General features: G+C 41.4%; 1 protein-coding gene across 1 annotated transcript in view; it reads left to right on the forward strand.

The window, feature by feature from the left end:
* Positions 1-18031, forward strand: part of shank3a (SH3 and multiple ankyrin repeat domains 3a) — a 773648-nt gene that overhangs the window by 230723 nt on the left and 524894 nt on the right. Inside the window, exon 8 of the mRNA XM_041203533.1 lies at positions 17466-17543. Coding sequence (XP_041059467.1) covers positions 17466-17543 — 78 coding nt within the window. The remainder of the gene's footprint in view (positions 1-17465; positions 17544-18031) is intronic.

An 18031-nucleotide genomic window follows, 5' to 3' on the forward strand; every position in this document is an offset into this window, starting at 1 on the left:
AGGTCAGCGTGACCAGGCAACTTGAATGACCGGGCAAACATAACACCAGAGACAATTTAATGACTGGGCCTTACTTACATCTTGAATCCGAGTCTCCCCGCTGAACCAAGCCTGTAGCGCTTGCTGATTGAAGGGAAGCAGTGGGGTGCAGGAGAGAACAGGAACCTGAGGGAATAGTCCCTGGTACTAAGGAATCTTGTTGGGCAGGGGAATCATAGCTTGGAAAAGGTCAGGGGTGGGGTGTTGGCGTTGAGGGTGGGGTGTTGGCTAGCCCATGGTTTCGTTGTGAAACTAGGTGGAGTACTCCTGATCCTCCTGGCCCACAAAGAAACCTTAAGAGAAATTCTGAAAATTTTAAATTGCCTGGGGCCATTCTAGCTGTGACCTTGTCTTCTGCTAGGTGTCACTGGTGGGTCCAGCACTTGGTGCCACCACAATTAGCTGTTAAAATTGTGTCGGGGTCTGAATGTAATTGGAGCTTGGCACTTAAATATTAATGAGACCCCACCAGCCTGAAGCTTTCTCTATGCCTGGATTGACAGGGTTACAATGGCTGCAAATGCATCACACATGCACCTGTAACAGTAGAAACACCTTAATAAAGAAATCTCATAGATTGACAAATATTTGGAATGGCATGCTCAAACAGTACAGTCCTAAGGACAAACTGCACCTTGAGGGTTCTTAGTTACTTATTCATTCACTTGATGTTGCTTCACGCGCAATGCTTATTAATAAGCCCTAAATGTCCTTGAGAAGATGATGGTAAGCCACCATCTTGAAACATTGCAGTCTGTGTTACTCTCAAAATGCTGTCAAGTGAGAGGTTCCAGGATTTTGATGCAGTATCGATCTTCGAGGCACAAGGTGGACATTCAAGCACTGGAGGAAGTTCAGGTTGGAATCACCGCGCTGATTCCTGCCGCCTAAGGAGTTTAATTATGTGGAAAGGCTCAAAAGGGTTGGGTTCTTCTGCCTTTAAAGCAGGTTGCTGAGAGGTTGCAGAGATGTATAAAATTGTAAGCATGATTTAGGATAAGTGCAGCATGCTTGGGAGAAGTAGGCAACTTTGGACCTGTTGTTCGCAAAGCTCTCCATCAGTGGGGGTTTTCCTCCCCTCATGTCTGGGTCAGTTGTAGACTCTTTGGCAATTGATTGCTGCTATTAGTCAGCAACTCCATTATCATTGTATCATGTGATTACCAGGATGATAGAATATGATCTAGTTTCTTTAGCTAGCATTTCTCATATTCCTATCTAAGCAGATGGAATAGGTAAATTCAGAACTTTACTTCAAATAATATCGTGACGTGAGGATAAGGTCTAAACCAGTAAAGGACAGGTGTTTAAGAAGTTCTTCCACATGTGAAATTCAATCATTTAAGTAAATGTTGGATGCTGTGATGAGAGGGCTGCTGTGGAATCTTTCTAGGTTAACAGGCTGGGATGGCTGAACAGGTCGCCTCTTCTGTATTTATCATGAAAACAGTGGTGTTGACAACAGCGAGAGAGTTAAAGATGCAATTGAATGTTAGACCATTCAAGTTGGAATAGCAAATCGATGAGCTTCAATGATTCAAACATTCTCAAGAGTTTCCTATGCCGGAAGGCTGCTTGTCTCTGAGGAGGAGGTTCATAGCTTGAAATGCAACAACAGAGACTGGGCAGAAAATTAGCTGTAATTGTAACAGTGCTTTTTTTAAAATAAAGTTTAGAATTAGGTGGCAGCTAAAATGGCTTTCGACCTTTTTAACCAAACAGCTTTGCTGCCAGCAAGTGCATTAATTACTATCTACTGACCTTCGAGACTAATTTTGTTTATTACAGGAAACGAATGTGTAGTTTCATAATCTAAGCTGTTAGTTCCCCAGTTTTATAATTATGGAAGGAGAGTATTTGATAAATTATACACTCCAAGTGTGTCTCAGTGTATAGTTTATCTTATTAGAAGATTTATTTGTGTTGCAGAATGCAATCTTCAGAGAACACCAGCCATAGATTATTATAAATTAGTCAGAAAAGGCCGGATTCATGAAGTGAAGAGGCACTGAATTGCAATTAAGATAGTGTTCACTTTGTGCTGCTCATATGGTTGAGGGCAGGGGTGGTGGGACATTTCAACTTGTCTACAATTATTGGGAATGAACATGGTCAACTGTAGAGTTGAACACCTTGATGTTGGAGCTAATGAATACACTGATGGAGCTCCTCAATGAAGATGCAGGTGGATCATAGCAACCACGGATGGAACTCTAGGGCTGGATCTTTTGGATGGAACTCCTTATCAATGGTGGCAGTAGGCACAACTTTCCATAGTACAGGATGAATTGTAATTATGCTGTTCGTACAAGAAACCCTTCAATGGTGAAGCTGATGGATAAAGCTTCTTGATGACAGAAGCTGATGAATAATCACACCCACAAGGACAATGATAACTACCCACACCCATGGAAAAAGATCAATAATTACATCCCCAGGAAATAATCAATAAACAGTTACTGGGAATGACGAGTTCTCACAGTGAATGGTTGATAATCACATCTGACAAAAATATTGGCAGAAGTGGAAATGGAATAGGTGATGAAAGGAGTGGCAGGATGTACTGGAAAGGCTAGCTATCCTTTGGAGTAGTTGAGTCACCTGATCCGGATGCATCCCAGGTTGATAAAGGAACTACGAGGGTAGATAGTGGAAGGCCTTGCCAAAATCTTCCAAACTTCCCTAAATACTGGAGATTGCAAAGTGGCAAAGATTAATATCCTTATTCAACAGTGAGTGTCAGGACAGTGCTCATAAGTACAGGGCAGTAAGTTTAACATCAGTAATAATCAGAAACAATAATCAGAGAAAATTATCAACAGGCACTTGGAGAGGTTTGAATTAATTAAGGATAACCACCACAGATTTGTAAAAGGCAGATTGTGCCTGACTAAAATTAATTTTTTTGATGAAGTAACAGAGAAGGTTGATGAAAGGAATGCAGTGGATGGTGTCGAAATGGATTTTAGGAAAGCCTTTGGTATGATATCACGTAAAGGGCTGGTTAATAAAATTGAGGCTCATGGAATAGAAGGGTTAGTGTTAGTGTAAAGGACAGAAAACAGCAATTCATGGCCAATGGTTATTTTTCAGACTGGAGGCTCACAATGGTGTTTCCAGGCTTCAATGCCAGAATCACTGCTTTTCATACATAAATGACTTGAATATTGGAACATAGGGTAAAATTTCACAATTTTCCAGTGATATCAAACTTGGAGTTGTGACAAACTGAGAGAATGGGACAAATTGACTGCAAAAGGATATAGATAGGCTAGCAGAATGGAAAGACAAATGGCTGATGGAATTTAATAGAGAGAACCTTGAGGTGATATGTTTTGGAGGAAGGGATAGGGAGAGGCAAGATAGACTTAATGGCCTAGGGAGTGTGGAGGGACAGAGGGACCTGGGGGCTCATGTGCATAGATCTTTGAATGTGGTAGGACATATGGAGAGGGCAATTAGCAAAGCATGTGGGATCTTGGGCTTCATAAATAGCTGAACACAAATGCAGGGTAATTATACTGAACCTTTATCAAGTTCTGGTTAGGCCACACCCAGAGTTTTGTGTTCAGCTTGGGTCATCACACCTGAGGAAAGCTGTGAGGGTCCTTGAGAGGGTGCAGTAGTTCCAGGGTTGGGGGATTCTAACTACAAGGTTAGGTTGGAAAAGCTGGGTTGTTCTCCTTGGAGCAAAGGAGATTGAGGGGAGATTTGGTGGAAGTGTACAAGATTATGACAGGTATGATATTGCCCATTAGCTGATGGTACAAGGTCTAGGGGACACAGATTTAAGGTTTGTGCTAGTGATGTCGGGGGTGGGGGGGGGAATGAGAGGAATAACTACTTTCACACAGCGACTGGTAATGACCTGGAATTTGCTGCCTCGAGGATGGTGGAAGCGGAGATGATCAGTGATTCCAAAAGCAAATTGGCGGGGCACTGGAGGGAAATAAGCTTGAAGGCTGTGGGGATAGAACAGAGGAATATGACTGACTGAATTCCTCTACAGTGAACTGGCATGGACTTGATGGGCTGAATGGCCTCCATTAGTGCCACTGTGACTCGATGATCTACAAAGATTGATCACAGAGATTAATAATCACATCTGCAGAGATTGATCAGTAATCACAACAACAAGGAATAATCATACTGAATGATCAATTATCACATACACAGAATGGTCAGTAATCATACTCACAACCATAACTGAATGATCAATAATCGTGCCTTTAATAAAGGATCAGTAATCACACCCACACTCTCAGAGAATGATCAGTTACCACACCGACACCTATGCTCAGAGAATGATCAATAATCGCACCCATCGAGAATATTTATTAATCACAGGGTAATGATAGCATTTGGATTATCTTCACCTATTGGTTCTGCTCCTGTCCTCTGAGTGAGGTGTGGGCTGGTATGGTTAATTTTAGTGCTGAGGATTGCTCATGGAACTTTATACTCAAACATTGTTGCAACCACAGACTAACTGATGTAAAAATTCCAGCTTCATGCCTCTTTTTTTAGGATAATGGCATAATACTGTATACCCTTTGATCCATATCCACTTATAGTTGTTGCTAATAGCTGAAAGCTTCCTCACGGTCAGGTCAGGGAGGTCAGAGTTCCCTTCAAATGAATTCAGAATAACTTACCTCCTGGACTCTCCAATCAGTGCTATTTTATTAAGTGAAGCCAGATAACTGATTGTACTTTCTTTTGAAATCATTGGCCATTTGTTGGAGATTGCCACATAACATGGCCAAGTAGGCACTTTGGATTAGTGGAAACAAACGTATTTTGGTTAGTGGGTAATCCAGTGGCCAGGTTCTGTTCTGAAGCAATAAGGGTTTTCTGTCTCTCATGTTTGTTTCCCATTGTGAGTTTGATATTCTTTTTCCTGGTTAAATCCAGCCCAGATACTTCGGGCAAAGGTTTCCTGTCTAATTATTGACTGGGCAGCGCAATGGGCGAGTCATTTTTCTGATCCCTATGAAACCTGTCCCCAGGTCTAAGCTGCAATGTAAGTGATGAAGGTCTCATCTGTTTCTGGTGGGGCAGGCGTTTACGCAGTAACATTTGATTTCTGCAACTTGTGTTTCTTATGTGGTCAGGATCTAGATGGGGGTTTTGGGGTTGTCTATTCTCCCAAAGTACATTGCTCGAGTCTAGTTCCTTAAAACCATTACAGCAAATATTTACACATTTGGACCGCTACATGAGATTGGAGCTTCTCCTCCTTCTAGATCTCTTTCACTTTTCAGTCATGTGATCTGACATCATTTCCTCAGCATCATGCATACTTTTGATGATAACCCTTTACTCTACATCTCCCGCCAAGTCTAGATCCCAATTATATTTACATCTCCCCCCAAAGTCTCAGACCTCACAGGGTTAGTCTCTGTGGCCTCTTGACCAACCCCCGATCTCACTCTGATCTCCTTTTGAGGTTGAGGATATTCCGTGCTCTCCTTTCTGTCAATGTGAATGTTCTTCACCTTCGTGGCTGTTGAGTGTGTAGTAAGTCTTTCTTCTTCTTCCTCAGGATCTGAGTACTAAGCCCAAGTTTCTATTGACTTTCTCTCTAAGGATATTAAGGTGCTGTGGTTTCTCCTTATAAAGCGCTGGTCTGTCTCAATCCTGCACAGTCTTGGTTGTGGAGTTTTTCCAATGATTGTGCCTTCCCTCTGTTGGTCTCAGAGCCATACTCTCTCCCTGGGCTTCAACACTGGCAATTCCCATGCTCTGTGTCTAGGATTAAATTTCCGAGCCTGGTTGCTCCTCTGTTTGTCCTCATACTGTTTTACCCTCTTGTGGTTGTTCAGAGTGATATTGGTTTTGAGTTTTTCTAAAGGTGGAAACTGTGTTCTTAATCTCTTGTCCATTAGTAACTCTGATGGTGAGAAGCCATTTTGTTGTGGTGGGGTTCAATAATTCAGAAGAGCTAGAGTAAGGTCTTTGTTTTTCTTCAGTAAATCCTCGATGGTTCGTACCCCTCTCTCAGCTTTTCCATTCACTTCAGGATAACGAAGTGTACTGGTTACGCAAACTAAGCCATATTTGTTTGCAAGATTGTGGAATAGCTCATTAGCAAATTGCAGCCCATTGTTAGGCACCACGATGTCTGGGACACCATGTGTTGCATAAATTATTTTGAGGGATTGGATAACTACTCTTGCTCTCTGCAATCTGTTTATTTCGAACCACTGTGAATAGCAATTAGTGACAATAAGGAAGGTTTTCTTCCTAAATTCAAATAATTCCATTCCCAGGTGCTCCCACAGCCTTGGTGGAAAAGTAGAAGATAATATTGGTTCTTTTTGTTCTTGGCTGTTTATGGCACAAGTAAGACAGTCAGAAATCATCTCTTCTAAAGAGCGACTAATGCCTGCAGGGCCACCGAGCTGATTGCTGTGCTCCTGCACGACATTTTGCTATTCCTAAATGATCTTGGTGAAGTTTTTGAAGAACATCAAGCTGAAGTGTACTCGGTATGACTATTTTCTCATTGAAGACTAATAGGTCGTCAATCACAGTGAGGTGCTTGTGCTGTTTAAAGTACTGCTGCAGTATTGGATTAGTGGGGATGTAATCTGGCCATCCTTTCAGACAATATTCTTGGATTTAGAGACATTCTTCATCTCGTTGCTGGGCTTGTTTTATTTCCTGCAATATTTTTGCAGTAGTTGGTAAGTGCTCAGTGATTAAAGATGTATATTGTCAGGAAGATATAATAATTTTCATAATGTTATTGGAATTTATTGTAGAGTAATAGTGGGGTCTGTGTCTATATCTGTGTGTGTGTTGACTTAATTGAATTAAAGGCAGCTGGTCTGCAGGCTTTGTTGTATCAGAAGATAAGCTAGGTTTGAAATGTTAAGTAGTTAACCATGGGGGAAGTTTTAGGGTGTAATGTGTAAAGGGAACAACTGCATTTTTAAATAAACCAGGCTAGATTAAATTCAAAAGAGGGAGTTAAATATTACACCTAGTCAGGAGAAGTTAAGAAACAGTGTGTTTATTTTTCCCATAAATTACTGGTAAAATTGGTACTATGATAGATTTTATTATTAGAGAGATAAAAGTCCAAAGACATGGTGAAGCAATGGGAATTTGCATTCAAAGGGGAAAACATGTGTAAAGGAGAGAAGGCTGTGCATAAGGGAAGGAATTCTAAGATCTAACAAGTGTGAAAAGCCTTCAGCATCTAAGCCTCAAGCTGCTGTCTATAAGGAACTGAAGCTAAGGAACTTCACTTTGAATTTGACTGTTCAGGGTATTGTGTGTTACTTTGCCTGGGTCTTTTAAAATCTATATGCCTCACTGTTACCTTAACAAAAGTGTAACTGGGAGTTAGATTAATTAGGGGATTTAGAAGTTATCATAGTTGTAATTTGTAGATCCATATATGAGCTTAAAATCATTTCTTCTATTAATTTAGTTTTATAAGAAACCTTAAGACTTTGGAGTCTTTTTACTGAATTCAAAGCCCGCATCACAAAAAAAATTGCAAAAATAGTTGTGGCAGCTGCTCCAAGTTTCCCTCTGGGATTTGGGAAGCTTGGCATCTACCATCTGCCTGCCGTAACAATATGCTTCAATCTGCGTAATAAGGTGTAAATCTTTTTGTTTAGCTCCTTCTGATGGTATTCATGACAGTGTGCTGACATTGTTTGATACTTCCTTTGTTCATACTCTGTGATGGAATCATATCTCATCAATCTTAGTCGGAACTGTTGGACTCTGGGTGGCATCTTCATAATTCCCTTCATATTTAGACGGGTGACTAATGGCTTATGGTCTGTTTCAATTTCGAATCCCATAGCATAGTCTGAAAATTTTTCGCATGTCCATGTTGATGCTAATGATTTTTTTATAGTGGCTTATTGTTGTTAGTGACCTAGGGGCATAGTAGACTCACCCAAGCTTGTCGTCTCTCTGTACTTGAAATAAAACTGTCCCGAGACCTGTAGACGATGCATCTGCTGCTACCATGGTCGGTAATTCTGGATTGTATTGTGCCAAGATTTCAGAAGAGATTAAAAGTTGTTTAATCCCTTTTGAAAGCATTTTGCTGGTCTATATCCCCATCACTGTTGACTCTGTCTCAAGGACTCATTGACCTCTGCTAAATTTAGTTGGAATTTACCAACTTGGTTGACTATCCCAAAGAATCTCTGAAGCTCATTTATGTTCCTGAGTCATGGAAGTTCTCTAATTACTTGCATTTTTGTGGATCAACTGTGATTCCAGTAGCTTGTACTATGTGACCTAGAAGTTTGATCATAGGTTTGGCGAACTCACATTTTTCATTCAATGTTAGACCTGCATCCTGTAAGACTCTCAGGGCTGCCCTGACTCTGCGATCATGCTGTTCTGTCATGCAGCCATGTATAATTGTGTCACTCATATAACATATTGTTGCTTCTATGTCTTGTAGAGTGTGAGAGTGAAAAATTTCTGGAGCAGGCTTTATTCCAAAGGGCAATCTATTGGAACAATAATGACTCAATGACATTATAAAAGTGGTCAGCAATCTGGATTCTTTGACCAGAGGCAACTGACAAAACCCCCTGTTCGCATCTAATTTGGTAAATAAAGTGCTCTTGGCTAGTTTGGCAAGGCTCTCATTCACTAAGGCCATCAGGTGAATCTCACATTCCACTGATTTGTTTAGTTGAGAAATCCATGTAAATTTCTTAGAGCATTTGGGCTTTGAGACTGTAACCATTCCTGAACACCATTTTGTTGGCATGGTGACTGGTCAAATAACCCCTTGCTGCTCATCTTTTCAGTTTCATCCTTGACTTCGTCCAAGAGTGGGTGAGAGACTTCCCTCAGCGTAAAGAGGCAAATTGGTTTAGCATCAGCTCGTAGGGTGATATGGTACTCGGCCTTCAGCTCAAGCAATTTTGGAATTTCATTTCGAAGTGTACTGTTCTGATCAGCAACTCAATCCATGTTATAAATATATTTTAGTTTACTTTCTGATTAGGAGACAGCACTCTTGATTTTGAATGACATAGAGAGGTTCAAGGATATTTCGAGGTTTATAATTCAGCTTTGCCATTGGTTGGCGATTCACTTTTAAAGTTGTCCCATCAGGATCTTGCAATTTGATAGATGAGAGTTGCAATGTAATCTGTTTGAGCCATTTGACTGCATCTGATAAAACAGAAATCCCTGCTCTTGTGTCTACTTCAACCTCTGTGGGGTGTCCATCACTTTGAGTTTAATATAACAATACTTGTTTTCAGAATCATTTACCTCCCCCAGGAAGTTTGGTTCCTTTGCTTCTGTGACTCTGTTTTAAAATTTTCTCCTTTTTACAGGTGGTCAGCATTTTCGAGCGACAAACAGTTTTGAAGTAGCCTACTTTTCCACAGTTGAGACAATCTGCCCCCCCACCCCACCCTACCCTCCAACCTTGCTGGACGTTCTTCTCGCTTCTGCATTTTCTTTTTGTTACACCAAAGATATTTCAAAATAGTGGTTACCACACTTTTCCCCATTTTGGCAGTCTTAGGCTTTAGCGTGCTTTCTCTTTATAGCCTCCAAACCGAATGGTCTCACTCAATCTTCTCCATGGGGCCACTTCTTCCATGCGATCAAATGCCCAATTCTGTTTGCCTTGCAATCTGCACTAATTTGCTAGTGTTAAATCCTCTCTTGTCTGTAAGAAATCTGATAATTCTTCATCTAGGACTCCAACTACAATGCTGTGGCAAATCAACTCATCCCCTAAGATTCCATAATCGCAGTTCCCTGCCAATCAAAAGAGATCATTGATGAATGAATCCATGCTTTCGTCTGGTCTTTTCTTTACTTAAATTTAGCCCTCTCCATTATTAAATTGTAATGGATGCTGAAGGAAGAGTCAAAAATTTGCAGGACTTCTTCATAAGAAGTTGAAGTCTCATCAACCCCCGCCTTGCTATCATGTCACCAGTGATAGATACTACTGCATAAAGCAGTGTGCTGACCTGGGTCTTTTTGATCTTTTTTGTGTAATCCTGAAGCAGTTTCGTACCTTGTGAACCTTTTTCCCCTAGTTGTCCCAGTTCTGGGCCTGTTGTGAGCCTTCTGCACTCTGAAATAGTTCTGAGTGTGGATTCCATGCTTCTGCTGAGCCCCTGGAGTTGTTCTTGCTTCTGTGCTGCTGCTGCTTGCTGCTTCAGGCCTGCACTCACTGCTGTCCGGTCTCTGGGTCTGTGTCTCAATTTGTATCTGTCGCTCATGCGATGTTCCAACATCTTGGTGAATCTTATTGTTCTTCCTTAAGGGAGCTGTTTGCTTGCCATATAAAGTTTGCTGGGTATTTTTGCTCGCTGCCATCATGTTGTGTGGTTAGGGTCTAGACAGTGGTTTTGGGGGTCGTCTATTGTCCCAAAGCATGCTGCTTAAGTCCGCAGTTTCTTAAAACCATTATGCTTTACTTACAGCAAGTGTTTACACATTTGGACCTCTACGCAAGGTTGGAGCTTCTCCTCCTTCCAGATCCCTTTTACTTTAGTCATGTGATCTGACATCATTATTACATCAGCATCATGTATACTTTTGATATTAACCCTTTGTAGCTTGAGTTTAGATCCATTTGAGATCAAGTGTGCTATTCTTTGACAGGGGTCTGGATGGTTCAGTGGGTCAGACATTGACCTTTCAGCTCTGGGTCCAGGCCTCAAATACAGCACCATCAGAGTGAATGAAGATGTCATTTTTCAGATGGCTTTAAAATGAATTAAGTTTTAGAGTAGGGTGGATGGACGTTACCTGAAAAAGCTTTACTTTGCCAGCCTTAGATTACACATTAGTTACCCAGTCAAAGTGAAGGCAATAAAATGTGGCATTCGATGCAGTAGAATGGACCATCTTTGCCGGAAAGGAACCTGACAAGTTGAGTGGCATGCCTACTTCAGGCCTGGCCCATTTACTTGCTGAACCCTCCACATTCTGCTGAGCAGGATTTTATCCACAACATCTCTGCCTCACCTCTGATCCTGTTTCTGTCATTCCATCACTTTGAACACAGACATGCAAAATGAAAGATGCAGAGCTTTTGAAAACCTTGTTATGTTGCACATTTACAATATGCTAAGAAGCACAAATAAGAAAGGATGAAGGAGCTGAAAGTCACGTGGGCGAACACCCAATGCATTTGCAATGCAATACTTCCCACAGACTGTGTGTCTTGTGACAACCCTTGTGCCCTGAAATTTATGCCAAGAGTGGGTTGGTTTCATGAAAAAAAAGATTATGTAACGTTTCCATGGTTTCTTTTTCAGCAATGCTTGTGTGAATACAGACAGTCTGTGTTAGCAATGTAGTATGACAGTATTTTATCTGGGGAAGGAGCCTGACCTTTTTTGGAGACTTAGGGCAACAGGTATGACTGTCCTGCATTCTTATCTTCAGTGTGCGTGTGTGTGTGTGTGTGTGTGTGTGTGTGCTCTCAATTGAAGTGTATCTAAATGTTTTTATCTATTTATATAAAATCTAGGTGTGGTGACATTAACCCACATTGTATCATCAAGAGTGCAAACTCATCAAATATTCAACTTTCATCAAAATACTAACATTTAAGTAAATATTTTTCCATCTGCAATCTCAAATGAAGTCATTGTAAAAAAAAAATAGAAACTCCACATGGTACACTGGCGTGCAGGTTGTGCCCCCCACCCCCCCCCCCCCCCCCTCCCCCCCGACCTCTCCTTGTGTGTTGCTTGTCTTATAGATAACCTCTCAATGTCTAATTGCAAAAGGTGGCTTTCTGTCTGACTTTCCTCAGAGGTGACCTTAGAGCACTAGCCCATGGACAGACTAGTGAAAGAGACTCTTTAGTGTGCATGTGTGTCCTTCTTTGGGTACTTGGTGGGGTGCAGCAAAAGTGAAGTTGTCTGTTGGAATTTTTGTTGAAACATGAAGGGACAGGTTGAAAATCCCTCGGTCTTGCCATCTATGCCCAGCGCAAAAGTTTTCTGAGGAAAAGGGATAGCATTTTCACTTATAAAATCATAATTTTCACTTTGAGGGTTGATTAACAATGCTCTTAATGGTGCCTTCTGTTGAAACATAAGTTAAAGTGGCCATTTTGAGTAAGGAATTGCCAATATTTACGTCTGTTATTCAGAATGGTTTCATTCATTCTCAGGATGAGGGCATCATTGATAAAGGTAGCGTTTATTTCCCATCTCAAGGGAACACCTAAACCACACCAACTGCAAGGGTTCAAGAAGAAGGCTAAAAGGATGTTTCCCCTTGTGGGAGAGACTAGGACCAGGGTGACACAGTTTAAAAATAAGAGGTCTTCCATTTAAGACAGAGGTGTGAAGAATTTCTTTTCTCGGAGGGTCGCGAGTCTTTGGAACACTGTTCCCCAGGGAGTGGCAGAGGCAGAGTCATTGAATATTTTTAAGACAGAGATAGATCCTTGACTAACAAGGGAGTGTTATGAATACCTAGTTCATGGTTCATAGTAATATTTTAAGAGGTAATTTTCAGTTCTGGGAAGATTAAAGTTTAACTATAGAAAATGGGATAAATGCAACTAAAGCAGTTTGAAGGCTATTACACTTAAAAGGTTGAGGCCATGTTGACCTAAGGTGTTAAGGTACGATCATAAAACAGCAGGTGGGCTTTCTTAGCTGAAGAGTTGGAGACAAGGTGTCTACACTGCTTGCAAAGAAATGCAGCCCAGAGAGTTGTTTTGTTTTGGGAGTTAAAGTTACAATTAATTTAAAAGCATTCAGTGAGCCCTGGAAGGCTCCGTGATAATGGGTGGAGCTTAAGAAAGTTCTAGAGTTTCAATTTATCTGTGTTTGCTGGAGGTTTGAGTGTTCTGCAACAGGAGGAAAAGGCCATCCCAAAATGGTGCTGCTGTTAGCAGGCTCCAGGTGGCAAAAGTGTTGCTGTTAGCTGGCTCTGTATAGTTGGGGCTCAAGAGAAATCCCAGGAGTCATTTAATAGCTCTGTGGTGTTAGGGTTCATGAGAACTCCTAGGGAGCTGAGAAGGTGGCAGAGGGTCACTGGCTCTGTGCTGGAAAGAATTAGGGCTCAGAAGATGCCCTGGGAGCCTTTTAAAACTTGGTGCAGCTGAGTAGACTGGAGCTTGGTGAAATCCAAGAGCCGTGCCAGCCCAGTGAAGCTAGCTGGCTATTCAAGGGCTAAAGTTGTGCCAGTACTTAGAAGCTAAAGTACACATTTGGAAATCCAGAGAAGTGGAGTCTCATGAGACGAGATGGACACCCTGGGAGTTGAGCAGTTATTGAGGCAGTCTGAGTTGGAGCAGTTTTGAGGGAATTCAGAGGCTTGATCTTCAAAAGTGAAAAGTTTGGAGTCCCTCATGAGGGAGATGGAGTTTCAACGAGACTGGTTGAATCACAGTCTGAGTGGGTTGAGTGATAAGCAAGAGCTCAAGATTTTCAATTGAGCTTTAAGCTCATCTTTGAATCAAACTCAACCCAATGCCTACTCCCCAATTCCTCAATCCAACACTTATATATTTTACATTTGTCACAAAGGTTTATTTATCATTGATAAATGGAAAATGTCTCCATTATTAGAAATGACCTTGGAGGGAGTAGAGTGTAGGTGCACCAGGATGATACCAGGAATAGGAAATTATAGTTAAATGGAGAAACTTGAGATACTGGAACTATTTTTAGCTGAGAGGAGATTTAATAGAGGTTTTTAAAATATTGAATGAGTAGGGGAAGAGTATTTCATCTGATTGTGGAGTCAGCAGTGATCATTAATTGAAAATTGTCACCAAGGGAAGAGATGAGGATAAATCTCTTTACACAACGTGTTTTTGGAGCACAGAAAGCTTTGCCAATAGGATTAGTTGTGGCCATCACAATTTTTGAATGTAGACTGGATACATATTGAAAATAGAGGAAGGTGCAGGGCTTTAGAGAAAAACACAAAACATGGCTGCATGTTTTATGCCTGTAGAAAGGGCAGTCAGCAGGTCTGGTTCAGGCACACCTTTGCTGCATATTGATGCCCCTTTCAGGCAATGTGCAATATTCAGACAGGCATGAAAAGGGGAAGCAGGCTATCCTGAATTAGGCATAACGCTGGTTAAGTATTCAAATTGGGGTCCCAGATTACACTTTTCAGAATTTGCCCAGCTGTAACAGGCCCCAAAATGGCCCTGAAAAAAGGCAGGTGAAAAATTAAGGCCTAGAAATTCCTTGGTTATGTTTCTGATCTACCTATTTGTCTTGGATAGAATTGTGGCAGAAAGACAGACTATGCACACAAACAAGGTTTCTGCTGCAATCCAGCAAAGTAACACTGGCCCAACAAGAGTACCATTGAGGAACAACTTGGCCAAGTTGTGACGGCACAGATGTTTGCCATCCTGGTCTCCCTTCCTCTACAATCAGTTCCCGCCCCAGCTCTGGACCTACCTTCCTTTTGACCAGATCAGTTTCTTGGCCACCCAATATTGTGTCACCCTGGGCATCAGTGGGAATCCCATGCGGTTCAGGCCTCACTCCTGCACCAATGGGTGAAGGTCCGGCCACACTACCCGCTTTACACCTGGTTAAGGCAGAAATTGAATTTCTAACCCATGCGTTGTGGGAGTCGGGTTTTTGAGATGTCTTGTGTCTTTTGAGATCTGTTTTGGTTAATTCTGAATTCTGGATACAAAAGAGAGGACAAGCATATTAACTTGCCTCATGACCTTTGATCCGAGTGTTTTCATTCTTTACTGTTAAAGATTTGTTGGTGGTTTGGATACACAGAAAAACTGTAATCAAGAACACGTTGCTCTAGAAATGGAAAAGAACTGATATGATATAGGTTCTATAGTTTCCTTTGCATAAGTAAGGTGAGCTGAGATATTAGAATGTGGATATATCTGATGCTCTATTTATTTCTTTCTCATAGTATATCTTAATAATTAGGATTTTCTAATTTTAGTTCTGAGTTCACAGTCTTTCAGTGTTGTGTTTCCCGTCAGTTAAATATATCAAGAGTATATGTTGGTACCCCTTCCTATTGCACATCTCACTGGTAAGATGGCTCATTGCTCTATGCTAGATACTTTGCATGTAACTTCCAATTTTGGTTTTTATGGAGCATGCGTTTGCTAGTCTTTGGCATTAAACAAGTCAAAATCCACCCACTAACGTCCAGGCCTTTCAAAACCATGCACCTTCTTCAGCAGGTTTTCTGTAAAGTCGTCCTCGGTGTCAATGGCTGCTAACCTTTCAGTAAGCTAAATGTTTTCAGTGGTGATACCGAAGAGTTTGAATAGTCCTATGATCCATTGGTTGGATTAAGCCCTGATAAATGAAGAGATAAAAACATCTGCGTAATAGCTTCTAGACTGTTGATTTGAGGCAGGACAAAGCAGTTATTAACTACTTCACCATATTCTGACCAACTGTTACCATATTTCGATTGGGTTCTTTTTTATAGTAAAAATACCAAATGTCGTTGGGCTTTGTCAATGGCCTCACAATCCCCTGGTAGATGGTTCACGTTTTTTAAAGCTGTTACCTTTGATCTCAACTTTGTGCCATCCCTAAGATCTTCTATTTCCACCTTTATAAGATCACCTGACTTTCCCACCATCACTGCTGCCCACACCACCCGCTCCCCACCACCCCCCACCCCCCCCAACGCCCCCAACCACAGCTCATCTGCTCATTCATGCCTTTGTTATCTCTAGATTTGACAATTCCAATGCATTCCTGGCTGCTCACCTACATTCCACTCTCCGTAAACTTGAAGTCATCCAAAATTCTGCAGCCCTTGTCGTAACTCGCAACAAGTCCCTTTCCCTTATCAGCCCTCTGCTTGCTGATCTACATTGGCTCCTAATTCTGATTCTTGTTTTCAAATCCCTCTATGGCTTCACCCCTCTATCTAATCTCCTCCCCTACCTGGCCTGTCCACCCCGGCACCCCACAACCCCTACCCCCTAGCCTGCTGTGCTGAAATCCTCCCCATCTGGCCCTAATGAAGATCTCCATTGGAAATTGGGTGCAGTCCAAGCAGTGGCTGTTGCTGATGGTGACGTTGCTGGGACCAGAGCACTGCCGGCCACTTAATTGACCTGCAACTCTCGAAGGTAGGGCCACTTCTGTGGATGTGGGTGGAAGTCTTGTCCTGAGCCAATTAATATCCTGCCAAGTGTTAAATGGCTGCGAGGTAATCCACCAGAGCAGGGGCTGGCTCACCTCCATAATTTACTTTGGAGGAAGCAGCTGCCCCAGAGCAATGTAAAATTCTGCCTGTTGTCTCTTTATTCCTCCTACCAAAATGCACCTCCTCATATTTAACTATATTGAAATGAATTTTCCAGTTACATGCCCCTTCTTCTCCCTTGTTAGTGTCTTGTGTACTTTTGCCGTCCTCCTCAGTATTATCCATTTGATGTCATCTGCAAATTTTGATTTTCCCCAAGTCCAAATTATTTACAGCAAATAGTGAAGGACAGAGGCCCCAGCACCGATCCCTCTTAAACACCACTTCCCATCTTCTTCCAATCTGAGCCTTTAACTCTGTTTTGTAGCTGGTTTGCTATCCGTTCTGCTATTTGTCCTGAGTCCACATGATCTAACAGTCCTTAGTCATGTGCATACTATGTGATACCCTAACAAAGACCTTTGAAAGTTTGTGTACATTACATCTACTGCATTACGCTCATCTGCTTTTTATGTTACTTTTTCAAAGAATTTAGTAAGGTTGGTCAAGCAAGACTTCCCCTTTTGAAATCTGTTTACAGTTACCGGATGTCTTTCTATTGTATCTTTGAGTAAAGATTCCAATATCTTTCCTACCACTGACACTGTTAACTGGTGTAGCCTTCCCTGTGTTTGTTCTACCTCCCTTTTTGAATATAGGAATAGCATTTTCTCTCTGCTTGTCCTTTAGCACTATATAAAATCTTCTTAGCTTAGACCACTGAAAACAAATGTTTGGGCACCTCTGGCATTGACGCATATCCATAAGATTGGTCCATAAGATCCAAAAAGTAATTGGCACTGCAATGAACAATTAGCTGAGTGGAATTCTCCCCCTCAACTTGCAAAACATAAATAACAAGAAAGAACAAACAAGAGTTTGTAGTAACAGGAAAAAAATAGTCAGACTCAGTGAGCTTTGCACACATCAAGACATATCTTGAGAGCTTGAGAACAGTATTTATAATATATACATGGTTCTGTGTCCCACTATATTTATAATTACACATGGTGCTGCATTTCAGTATTTATAACATACACATGGTTCTGCATTTATGTGTAATGCACATAAATGCTGTATCCCACTGTGTTTACATGATATACATGGAGCCTACCCTGCAAAGTTCAGACTATATATATGGTGTAATTTCCTTGTATTTATAATCTTTGCATAGTCCTGAGATTTTTTTTGAAATACGTGAAACTTAACTATTTTTTCCTCTCAAGGAGAGCTGTGCGAGGGTCCTTTTATTTCGAGGAGCGAACAAAGAAGTTAAGAATTACAACAGCCAGTCTGCATTCCAGGTAAGGATGTATCAGATGTGCACAATAACTGCATCTATTGTGGTAATGGCTGTGACTCTCGGGTTCTTTTTTAAAATGTGCTTTTGTTCCAACTTTATTCCACATTATCTGTATTAAACAGTACAGGGCTGTAATAGTTATTACAGCTCAAGATTCTTCATGTGAGTCTATGCAGGAGTTTCTGGTTAGTTATAGCTTTCTTATATCAGGGCTAGCCAATACAGGAGCATAAAGTTCCCCACAGCTTGATATTTTCTGTGTCATTACAGTATAGGAGAGTATCATTCACTACTACAAAACACAAAAATGAAGGCTGACACTCGGGGGCAGTACCAAGGGAGTGCTGCAGTATAGGAAGTGCTGTCTTTGGAGAAGATGATAAAATGTGGCCCCATGTAAGAATCTACAGGCAGGGGAATCATTCCTGCTGTCCTAGCCAATATTTATCCCTCAAGTAACATTAAAAAAAGATAATCTGCCCGTTATCA

Source organism: Carcharodon carcharias, chromosome 13 (assembly GCF_017639515.1).
Source record: "Carcharodon carcharias isolate sCarCar2 chromosome 13, sCarCar2.pri, whole genome shotgun sequence".
NCBI classification, from domain to species: domain Eukaryota; kingdom Metazoa; phylum Chordata; class Chondrichthyes; order Lamniformes; family Lamnidae; genus Carcharodon; species Carcharodon carcharias.